Source organism: Balaenoptera physalus (assembly GCF_965194825.1).
Source record: "Balaenoptera physalus genome assembly, chromosome: 8".
In the NCBI taxonomy this organism is placed as follows: Eukaryota; Metazoa; Chordata; class Mammalia; order Artiodactyla; family Balaenopteridae; genus Balaenoptera; species Balaenoptera physalus.
The window spans coordinates 45,004,572-45,017,441 of NC_138887.1; the positions used below are offsets into that span (position 1 = coordinate 45,004,572).

Consider the following 12,870-nt stretch of genomic DNA (forward strand, 5'->3'; position numbering starts at 1 on the left):
TGACAAAGGACAGTTAGGTACTAAGCAGCAGGTAAAGGTCAGTGACTTCCTTCTCTGATAATAGCAGCCTAATGGTAATTCCTTTGCAGATAATTCACCTGTCAGGTCTTTCATAGCTAAAGCACTGCACGTGTCTTGGAAGTGACTAGGGATTCAAGAATATCTCCCTTCTTCAACAAACATAGGAGACGACTTATTTAAAAATAGTGCCGAGGCAACTGGCTCATTATTTAAAAGAAAAAAAAAATCGAATGAATACATAACTCACTCCTAGATTAATTTAATATCTTTAAGTAAGTGTAAATATAAAATGTAAACTGTAATTGTAAAAATAAAATCATAAAATGACTAGAATATATATATTTGCTGTTTCATTGGGGAAGGAACTTCTAAGCACAAGTGAGAAATCATATAGATATAAATCAATAGATTTGTCTATATAAAACATAAAGCGTGTGTTTTAGGGACACACAAAATTTTTAGAGATAGAAAACAAAAAGTTACATATAATATGCATAACATTAAAATGTTAATATCTATAATATAAAAGGGTTTGTTAAAATAATTTTTAAATGAATATACCAACATAAACCAAGCAAATGATAGGTAAGGCAATTTACCAGTATGGTGATTTTGATGAGAAATTAGCAATATGCAGTTGTTTATCCAAAGCTGTAAGATAATTAAAGTCTTTAGCTCACTTATTTTACATTTAAGAATTTGTCCTAAGAAAATAGACAAGTAGAGAAAGATTTAGCTAAAGGAAAGTTGATTACTTTTTTAAGAGGTTACGTGAACTTAATAAAACATGGAACATCTGTGGATGACTGTGTCATCAGGATGGCAGGGATGTGGGACAGGAAACATGGTATTAAAATTGAATGGCAGGGGAAAATGCTTATAGTGTAATGGGAAGTAGGAAAAAAAAAAGCTGGAATAGACATCAGAATAGTATTTGTGCTTATCTACACTTAGTGATCTCATAGTTGTTTATTTTCAAAACCATTTATATTGCTTTTATAATAAGAGCAACAAAAATAAAACGAAGGCCTACAGATAGAAAAATACAAATATTTGAAGATGTTTTAAAAATATTTTAAAAAGCCACAGAAAAATTACTATCACAAATGGTATAAGGTACTGCCTCTTTTATTTATTCAGATCTCAAAAGTTCAGCAGAAGCTTGGGGACTGACGATTAACTTGCTAGTTACAGCACCGACATCATCAATTTCAAGAACAGCTTTATAAGAAAGTCAGTGAATAACTGACTCATGACCTCCCCAACAGCACCCAACTGTGAAACAACTCAGTAAGGAAATGTTCTCCTCCTGGCAGAGAATAACCTGGTGACAGGCTCTGTGCCACAGGAGATCCTGGGCCTTCCCTCAGGCTTTTTTTTTTTTTCTTTTTTTGAGTGGAGGAAAGATTTCAAACTGTGACCTTCTTGGTAAAGAGCAGAGGGTATCCTGCTGGGAAAAATGCTTCAAATCTAGTCTGGATTTTGCCCCTTTCCTCAGTTCAGGAAGCAGTACTGCATATCCTGGACAATGTATAACTATTTACAAAGATAGATGAAAATACCAGTTGAAACATTACAGCTAAAATATTTTAAAGTATAAATCAATAAATACACTGTTTCTGCTCCATTGAAATTTACGGAGCATGCTACCACCATGACTGTCTGATATACTTAAAACGTACATTAAAGTAATGCATAGCATTTTCAGGAAACATGAAAGATGTGAATGCAAACATGCATAGGCAAACGTATGTATCTATAACTGGGAGAGTACCCCAAGCAGAGTTCCACATTTTTTAAAAGTCAGATTAAATTTGTCATGGAGAAAAAAAATCGTTAAAAAATTATATTTAAATGAAAAGAAATTATCAAACTTTATTAACTATAAAATTAAAAATAGTCATTTGGGGTATTCAAAAGTAAAATACTGCAATATATCTAAAAGAAAATCTGCATGTTACAAAAATTCAGATAATGTCCTTGCAGTATTTCATGGATAAATAATAAATGCTTTATATCTTGAAATTAAATCACCTCTATGTCAGATAAAACTTCAAAATGTATTGGTAAACAGTGAGACTCTTAAACATTTAGTATAAATATGGATATGCCATATTCTTAGAACTTATGGATGTCAGGAACAATGAAGAATCAAGTTTTACCAGAGAAATCTGACATAAAGAAGGAAGTTATTCCCTTAGTATTAAGTATGTGAAGGGTCAATATTTTGCTAAGAGAAATTATTCTCAGAAGAAGAGAATGATAATTTCTTAATGTAACAGTGGAACATATCTTGACATTAATCACTTATCATAAAATTTGGTTCTTTGACTCCAAGGCTTCTCAACCTTAGCACAACTGGCATTCGGGTGAGATGGATGGTTGTTTACTGTGAGGTACTGTGCACTGCAGGATGGTGAGCATCAGCCTTGACCTCGACCCACTGGATGCCAGGAGCATCCTCCATCCACCCAGTCGTGACAACCAAAAATGTCTCCAGGTATTGCTAAATGTGACTACCTTGGGAGCAAAACTACCTGAAGTTGAGAACCACTATTACACAGTAATGTTTGACCGATTACATATACTATTTAAATGTTTATAGACTTCACAAGGAGGCTGATATTTTAGAGAACATCTGGTCCACCTGCTTATATGGCAGAGAAACTGAGTGCTAGAGAAGTCACCACCTGCTCACGAACCCTCAGCAGTCAGGGTGAACACACATCATCAGTGCTGTTTCGTATTTCACACGTCCTCCCAGTAGAGTGTGTCTGCAATTTTATATGCATACTTTACACTTGTGAGTAATCCTCTGCTTTGAAATTCACATTCTCGTATGTGTTTTCTCATTTAATTTTGACAGTAACTTTTGCACTGATTTTATTTACCTTAGAAAATTCCGGCCCACAGTCCTCAGTAATATTACCAAAGAATCATTACTCAATGCATCTAATTCTGAGCCTGTGTTCACTCCATTACCATTACAGTGCCCTTAGTTTAATATTGGGACTTTTAGAACTCTAGATTGAGTATCACTGGTTTCTCATAAGCATTAGAATAGAAATATAAAAATTCTGTCATTTAACCTTTGTTACATGACATGTGAATAATAATAATACAGGATTTCTCAGACTACCCAAATTCATCTCATTAAATTCAGTAACATATATAACGTACATATCTCACAAAATCTTTGTGATATGTTTTAATCACATGTATGTGTTGGAAAAAAAACTGAAACAGAAAAAAGTCAAAAGATGAGTAGAGCATCCATATTACTTTTCCCTCTGTTGATTTAATTTTAATACACTAGAGTGAAAAGGTACAGATGTCCAGATACTTATCCAACTTGCTCCTATGATATGATAAGATAGATATTTCCATTTCTGTACAAACTTGACATGTTTTATTTTATGATCTAAACTGAACCCAATGAGAGTTAGAATTTAGTCATTGTGCTATTGTGGGGGGAAAGTCTTGTTCTTGATCAGGGAATTATTCTAAAATATAGACCATCAATGAAAAATAAAAAGTAGAAGAAGAATCCTGTAAATTTTTTAAATTCAATATGCTTTTAAATGTATTTATTAACACATTTGCATTAAATTGGCCTATTCATATCTCAAAGGCATTGTTACCTTGGGTGCTAGAGTATAAAATTTTATTTTCCTTGTTATCAAGTAGTGATAAGAGCTCCACTTGGCACTAAAAGTTGAACATCTCCTCTCACAACCTAAACTTGATTTAAGTTTTACACTGTTTCCCTCAAGGTGAGCATTCTTTGATGACTATAACTTACCTCCTCTCGATATTCATCTCCTGACCGCTGGATATACCACTTAATAGATGCTTGTTGTGATTTAGGTATACATTCCAGAAAGGTTGAATTAAATTCAATGCCAAAAATCACCTTTTCATCAGCAGCTTCATGACTAATGCCTGGAAAGCAAACATGGAATAGGAGATTAACCTTGACACAATTTTAAAAGCAATGGGAAAATAGACTGATTTAGAACAGATGCCATGGAGGAAAGATTCATACACATTATTAAAGAGAAAGGAAATTCATGTTATAATGTTGTAACCTGAGAGTAAAATACTATCTAATAGATTGATTTTTAAAACTCTATCCCTGCACTGCAATTTTTACTCTTTCATCAATATATTAACGTTTTGCAATTTCTTTTTTAAAATAAGAATTCACAAGATCCAAATTTAAACACTGAGCCTCTCTGAGCTGAACTGAATAAACTTCAACATCTTTTAATGCTTTAATGCCTTTTAATTTATATAAAATATAACTAATTCTGCAGATATTTCTAAAGAGAAATTTATCTTACCTCTAAAGAGAAATTCTATTATAATTTGGTCCACAGAGCTGACCATATAACATATAACCATATGTTATGACCATATGACATTTTGATGTCAGAAAAGTGCAGTGCTCTATACTTAATGAAACTCTATGATGATGCTAATAAGTTAGATGCTCTAATACTCAGAATCAGGACCTTATCTGTATTATCTACCAAAAAATGTTCTCTTTTATTCAAAGAGGGATATTTTAGCCCAACATGCATTTGCTATAAGATAGTTAATGGGAGGCTAAAGTATCAGTGTCTCAGACACCTTATTCTCATAAATCAACTGCACCATCTGAAATACATTCCTTCCAGAGTAGCCAAAGGCTGTGTCCCATGTGTGATCTAAGATCTGTAGCTCAGATTTGATCAAATAAAAAATGACGGCTTCTCAGCCTGGCCCAAACATGCACTTTTTCATCGTATATTCAGATGTCTCAATTCTGCAGATGGGCCTACTTAGCATTTTAGGCATAAACCAGAGTGAGGCTTAAGGGGCCTAAGTGAATCCTAAACCTAAGCACGCAGAATTATCAGCAAATGGCATGAATGCACGTGCATCCAATAGTTAGGCTTCTTTTCAAGAAACTTCTTTTGAACTTATTTGTGTCTTACCAGCAGTGATTAAGTCAAACATGCTGACCCCATTATGAATTAACCTTACCTAACCTTCAAAATGTGTGGATTCCACTTGAAATCTGTAATCTATCCACTCTCTTCTGGCAATTTAACAGATTATAGCCACGATTTTCACAGCTAATAAATTCCTAATGCACAGGAAGATCACCAGTGCCGATCACGGAAGAGAAAGACACGCATCACTTCATAGTAACAGATACCATTTTCCTGAGCAAAGGGAGTTCATGAACAAAGCAGGGAGGATGCAGGCTGATTGTTTAGGTGATGGGGCAAGGGCTCGGGAGAAACTCAATTAGACGGATTCAACCAAAGAATTAGTCAATTCAGTGAAAGATAAATTAGTGAAATCAACTGGAAAAGTGAAATAGTGAGCTGATTATAAGAAATCCATCTTCAACTCAGTAGAAACAGTGACCCTTTGAAACAAAGTCATCCCTACATCAGTTTGACTGGAAATTAATTTATTGTTTCTTCCAATAATGTTTGTTTTATCTCTGAGTTTAAAATTTTCTATTTTTAAATTTAAACCTATATGTATGTATGTATATATATACACATACACACATATATACATACATACTATATATAATGTTCTGTTACTATCCATTTTTAAAAGTGCAAAAACTGTATACAGTAATGTTTTTAAATAGCAGAATATCTTCTCATTAAGTATAAAATAATTTTAAAGATAATATTTTAATCTTCCAGATTGCAGGCAAAAATTTTTTTTCATACAGAAATATCTGGAATATTTCTTTAGAATACACATATGACATGTCACTGAAGTCACTGCAGCAAGATTATATGTGTTTAACATTGTTAAACACAGTTCATCTACATGTATTACGGACTTTATATCATTAATAATCATGCAGTATCACAGTATATAACAATTAATGAACAAAGGAAGGAAGGAAGAAACGAAACAGCTATTTGCCAGTTATTCAAGACTTGACCAAGTCAGTGCAACACATATTTATGGTGGGTTATAAGCAAGTCATCTCCTTTCTTCTTTACCAGAGACAGGTGTTCAGATGTGACCCTTTCTCTCCCCTAAGATCGAAAATGCTTAGTTTGTAAATACCCTCATAATCTCTACTTTAATTCTCACAATTGATTCTCTGTCTCTGGCTTCTCCTATTCCAGTCAGTCGCCAAACAGGTATAAATTACTTTTATTTTTAAAAACAACTTTTCTTAGTAATATGAAATAGCTCCTTAGCACCTATAGAGTAAACTCTAGACAATAACAGAGGGATCATCACAAACTTAACAAAACCTATGTGAATTCTTTCTGATTTTAATAATTGTTACTTCATCTACTTAGTAAAATTTGATTGTTTCCTTAAGGCACAGCTCAAGTGCTCTCCATCTGGGTATCCTTCCTTTTACCTATGCATTATACAAACATTCTTGCATGACTACCATACTGGCATTGCTTTCAGTGCAGGAAATATACTGATGACTATGACAGGCAAATTCACCACCTTTATATTCCAGTGACAGAGACAAAATTATCAAGTGAATGAGTAAATAAAGAATATAGTATCTGGCTGTGTTACGCATTACAAGTAAAAATAAAGCAGATTAGGGAATAATTAGGGTTAGAAGGAAAGAAAGGTATTTCAGGTAGGTTAGTCAGGAAGGGTGTCTCTGAGAAATTAACATTTCAATCATGGGATTAAATGATGTGAAGATGGAGCCACGTGGACACCTGAAGTGAAGAGTTCTTCAGGTACAGAGGAAACAAATGCCAACAGGGCTGAGGTAGGAACCAGACTGGTGCTTTTGAAAAAGAGAAAGCCTGTGAGCAAGCTATGCCACAGTGCTGTGAGGATCAGACAAGGTGTTAGGAACCAGATCAGGTAGAATCTTGCAGGCCATGGTAAAGGCTGTGGAGTTTTTACTAATTGCTCTAAGATGCTAGTGAAAGATTCTGAGTAAGGGAGTGACAAGATCTGATTAAAGTGTTTTTTTTTTTTTGACTGCGTTGGGTCTTCATTGCTGCGCACGGGCTTTCTCTAGTTGTGGCGAGCAGGGGCTACTCTGAGCTGTGGTGCGTGGGCTTCTCATTGCAGTGGCTTCTCTTGTTGCAGAGCACGGGCTCTAGGCACGCGGGCTTCAGTAGTTGTGGCACGTGGGCTCAAGAGTGCAGGCTCAGTAGTTGTGGTGCACGGGCTCAGTTGCTCCGTGGCATGTGGGATCTTCCTGGACCAGGGATCAAACCCGTGTCCCCTGCACTGGCAGGCAGATTCTTAAGCACTGCGCCACCAGGGAAGCCCCCTGACTGAAGTTTATAAAGAGGTTACTCTGGCTACTGAGTGGGATCTAGACTGAAGGGAGGCAAGCATGGAAGCAGGGAGACCAGTTTAGCAGCTACTGAAGAGTTCTGGTGGGTCTGGTTAGGATGGCATCTGTGGAGGTGATGAGAAGTAGCAGTTGTGACCACTGAGCCAAAGGGCTGTACTGAGAGGCTGGTGATAAGATGTAAAAGAAAGAGAAGCATAAAAAGATGACTCCTAGCTGCTTTTTGACAAAGCAGTTGGGTGAGTGGTGGTGCTATTTATTAATATGGGGAAGTCTGCAGAACAAATAAGTTTTAGAGAAAATGACAAGAATTCTTTCTCAGGTATAATTTGAGATTCTTATTAGGCATATGAGAGGGGTTCTTGAACAGGCACAGAGCATACAAGTCTTGCACACAGGCGAGAGTTCAGAACTGGACAATGAATCTGGGAGTCAAATTGCCTCTGATAGAGAATACTGTGAACAATTATATGCCAACAAACTGGACAACCCAGAAGAAATGGACATGTTTCTAGAAACATACAGCCTACCAAAACTGAATCAAAAGGAAACAGGCAATTTGAACAGACTGATCACTAGAAGTGAAATAGAATCTGAAATAATATAACTCCCTGCAAACAGAAGTCCAGGACCAGAAGGCTTCACTGGGGAATTCTACCAAACAATAAGAGAAGAAACTATACCAATCCTTCTCAAACTCTTCCAAAAGATTGAGGAGGAGGGAACACTCCCAAAGTCATTCTATGAAGCCACCATTACCCTGACACCAAAACGAGACAAAGACACTACCAAAAGAGAAAATTACAGGCCAGTATCTTTGATGAATATAGATGCAAAAATTCCCAACAAAATATTAGCAAAGCAAATCCAACAACATGTGAAAAAGATCATACACCATGACCAAACTGGATTCATCCCAGGGTCACAAGGATGGTTCAACATAGGCAAATCAATGTGACACACCAAATCCACAAAAGCAAGACAAAAACCACATGATCATCTCAGCAGATGCAGAAAAAGCATTTGATAAAATTCAACATCCATTCATGATAAAAACTCTTATCAAAGTGAGTTTAGAGGGAACATACCTCAACATAACAAAAGCTATTTATGACAAACCAACAGCCAACACAACACTCAACAGTGAAAAGCTGAAAGCCTTCTTGCTGAAATCCAGACCAGACAAGGATGCCCACTCTCACCACTCCCGTTCAACATAGCACTGGAAGTCCTAGCCACAGCAAGCAGACAAGAAAAAGAAAGAAAAGGTATCCAAGTTGGAAGAGAAGAGGTAAAATTGTCATTGTATGCAGATGACATGATACTATATATAGAAAACCCTAAAGACTTCACACAAAAACTACTAGAATTGATAAACACATTCAGCCAGGTAGCAGTATACAATATCAACATACAGAAATTGGTTGCATCAGAAAGAGAAAGTTAAAAAAGAAAAAGAAAAAGAAAAAAAAATCCCTTTTAAAATCTCATCAAAAACAATAAAATACTTAGGAATAAACCTGACCAAGGAGGTGAAAGACATATACACTGAGAACTATAAAACACTGATAAAGGAAACTGAAGACGATTTAAAGAAATGGAAAAACATTCCATGCTCTTGGATTGGAAGAATTAATATTGTTAAAATGGCCATATTACACAAAGCAATCTACAGATTTAATGAGATCCCTTTTAAGTTACCCCTGACATTTTTCACAGAACTAGAACCAATAATCCTAAAATTTATATGGAACCTTAAAAGACCCAGAATTGCCAAAGCAATCCTGAGGAAAAAGAACAAAGCAGGAGGCATAACCCTCCCAGACTTCAGACAATACTGCAAAGCTACAGTAATCAAAACCTCATGGTATTGTCATAAAAGCAGACATATGGATCAATGGAACAGAATAGAGAGCCTAGAAATAAACCCACACAGGTATGGTCAATTAATCTTTGACAAAGGAGGCAAGAATATACACTGGAGAAAAGGCAGTCTCTTCAGCAAGTGTTGTTGGGAATGTTGGACAGCCACTTGTAAATCAATGAAGTTAGAACACACCCTCACACCATACACAAAAATAAGCTCAAAATGGCTTAAAGACTTAAGTATAAGACATGAAACCATAAAACTCCTAGAAGAGAATGTAGGCAAAATATTTCTCTGATATAAATTGTACCAGTATTTTCTTAGGTCAGTCTACCAAGCCAATAGGAATAAAAGCAAAAATAAACAAATGGGACCTAATCAAACTTACAAGCTTTTACACAGCAAAGAAAACCATAAACAAAACAAAAAGACAACCTACGGACTGGGAGAAGATATTTGCAAATGATGCGACCAACAAGAGCTTAATTTCCAAAATATACAAACAGCCCATACAACTCAATAACAAAAACAAACAAACCAAAAAAAAAACCCAATCAAAAAATGTGCAGAAGATCTAAATAGACATTTCTCCAAAGAAGACGTACAGATGGCCAATAGGCACATGAAATGATGCTCAACATTGCTAATTGTTAGAGAAATTCAAATTGAAACTACAATGAGGTACCGCCTAACAGCCGTCATGATGGCCATCATTAAAAAGTCTACAAATAACAAATGAGGGAGAGGCTGTAGAAAAAGGGCACCCTCCTGCACTGTTGGTGGGAATGTAAATTGGTACAGCCTCTATGGAGAACAGAATGGAGGTTCCTCAAAAAACTAAAAATAGAGTTGGCATATGATCCTACAGTCCCACTCCTGGGCACATATCTGGACGAAACTATAATTTGAAAAGATACACCCACCCCAATGTTCACAGCAGCACTATTTACAATAGCCAAGACATGGAAGCAACCTAAATGTCCATCGACAGATGAATGGATAAAGAAGATGTGGTGTATATATATAATGGAATAGTAATCAGCCATAAAAAGGAATGAAATAATGCCATTGGCAGCTACATGGATGGACCTAGAGATTATCATACTAAGCAAAGTCAGTCAGAAAGAGAAAGACAAATACCATATGATATCACTTATATGTAGAATTTAAAATATGACAGAAATGAACTTATCTATGAAACAGAAACAGACAGACACAGAGAACAGACTTGGGGTTGCTAAGGGGGAGGGGGACGGCAAAGGGATGGATTGAGAGTTTGGGATTAGCAGATGCAAATGATGATATATAGAATGGATAAACAGCAAGGTCCTATTGTATAGCACAGGGAACTATATTCAATATCCTGTAATAAACCATAGTGGAAAAGAATATGAAAAAGAATAAATATGTATGTATAACTGAATCACTTTGCTGTACACCAGAAAGTAACACAACATTGTAAATCAACATTGTACTTCAATTAAAAAAAAAAACTAAAAAAAAAAAAAATTGCCTCTGATAGTATTGAAATGGATGGCGTTAAGGAGTGAGTATACAGAGACTGGATGTTTAGATGGTAGGATGAAAAGGAAAGTTAAGAACACTCAGAAGGAGAAACCTGTAAGGTAAGAGAAAAACCAGAAGTTTTCCCTGTGGTGCCATGAAGCAGAGGGGTGCTGGGGAGACCATCTCTGAAAACAAAAAGCCCTTATTTGTAGTGCTTGCTGATTTTCCTGGTGTAAACACTCCTGCCATGGCTGATTCAAGCTACCAATGGTTTAAAACCCAGCTCACAAAATTCCTACGTAATACACAGTCAGCTCTCATGGGGCCACAACAGCTGGCTCCAGCATATCACTGCATGGAGCCAAGGGAAGAAAGTGTTCCACGGAGGAGGGCGCTAGAGAGTAAGTAAAAATGGGAACGGAAAAGTGGCCATTGGATTTGGCAAGGAGGAAACTGCTGGTGATCTTGACAAAAAATATATTGGGTTAGAGTGGTGATGATGAAAAGGAGATGTGCAATGGGCTATAACAAGAATGGGCTGTGATGAAGTGGACACAGTAATTGTGAGTGCCTTTGTAAACAGTGGTGTTTTATAAGTCCTTATAACATTTATCATTATATGACATGGCATATATTTTACTTGTTTTCATGTTTGTTGCCTGCTCCCTCCCCTAACACACATTTAAATGTAAGATCCATGAATGCACAGATTGTTTTCTTTTATGTTCATTAGTATATCCTCAATACCTAAAATAGTCCCTCCTAATCTCATGTGCACATGTGAAAAACTCTGTGCATAGCATACAGTAATGATTGCTAAATAAAACACTGTACATAACAGTGAGTCATCTACACATTAGAACAAGAAGACAAACGTACTATTCTGGACTAGAGCTTATTTTTCAGAAGAATGATATTATAAATTAGAAATAATTGTTTTGTTTTTAAAAAAGAAAACTCTGCCAGCCCACCAGTTATAGACTATGAAATCTGGGTTGTTTATTCAATGGTAGGTGGTTACTAACAATATGATGATGGAAAGGCAGTTCATTTCTTCTTCTAGTTGTGTGTGTGTGTGTGTGTGTGTGTGTGTGTGTGTGTGTATGTGTGTGTGTGTATTTTCTATCTGAAGGCAGAGCTTGAGAGTGGAAAGTAACTAAAGTTCTGGAATATATACTTCTACAGATTTTTTTCTCTGTTATCAGAGTCACTCAACAGACTTCTTTTCAATTCTCCACTCTGCCCTTCTCACACTCAGACTTTCAAGATCTTCCATTCTATGACATTTTCTCTGAACAATACAGCCTCTGGTGACCTCTTTTTTTGCTAAACTCCCACATCACTAATTGTGCCTTATGACATTTCCCCAAAGAATTGTAAGTTCTCTAAGGAGCTCTTTCTCTCAAAGTAGACCCGGGACAATTACATGCACATGGAAGTCACTTAATAAATATTTACTGATTGAATGGATACACAAATTAATAAGTGAATACAAATAATGCACAGGCTACCTAAAATTTCTTTCTATTAAGTCCAACACTTTTATCAAACTTTTCTGGGAGGGTCTCTTTGAATTTACTCTAAATATCCATATGGTTTGGACTATAGTCTGCTTTATCTCTAATAGCAGTTTCAGACTTTACAAGGATGGATAAGGCATTAAAAAAGAAAAAAAAAAAAGGTATAGGAATTTTAAAAGCCATATGAAGCAAATAACAATATAACAAAGAATTACCACTTAGGCACGTGAACAGGGGGTTGATTTATAAAACCTCCTATTGCTTTTCCAGAACACAAGCATTACACAAAATGAGTAGGTGTTTTAACTCGTATAATAAAAAAGACACACAAAGACCAGGCTTAAAATTTTCAGTGAGAGGAAAGCATATTAAACCTATACTTACTGTCTTCTATGTCCCAGCACTGGGTGATTGGGTCCCCATACTTCACATCTTGGCGTCTAGCTCGCCTATGCAAAAGGGATTAAATAGAACTTCAAGCATGATATCTGAGATATACAAAGTCTACATCTAACACTCATAACAGTAGCAGAAGCAGAATTATGCTTTACTGCTCAACTTAAATGCAGGTCAATATTCCAATCACTCTAACATCAATTCAAATAGTACTGGTGGTAGAGTCCTAACAGAATAAATCCTGTTTTGGT

General features: G+C 35.9%; 1 protein-coding gene and 1 long non-coding RNA gene across 4 annotated transcripts in view; one reads left to right on the forward strand and one right to left on the reverse strand.

Annotated features, from left to right (window-relative positions):
- The window catches only part of LOC309665804, a 159,703-nt gene that overhangs the window by 95,594 nt on the left and 51,239 nt on the right, over positions 1-12,870 (forward strand). The window lies entirely within an intron of this gene.
- Positions 1-12,870, reverse strand: part of SEMA3D (semaphorin 3D) — a 207,468-nt gene that overhangs the window by 7,320 nt on the left and 187,278 nt on the right. For all 3 annotated transcript variants that reach the window (XM_082472481.1, XM_082472480.1, XM_082472479.1), the window contains 2 exons: positions 12,608-12,672; positions 3,824-3,963 (listed from right to left, as the gene is read on the reverse strand). In XM_082472481.1, coding sequence (XP_082328607.1) covers positions 3,824-3,963; positions 12,608-12,672 — 205 coding nt within the window. The remainder of the gene's footprint in view (positions 1-3,823; positions 3,964-12,607; positions 12,673-12,870) is intronic.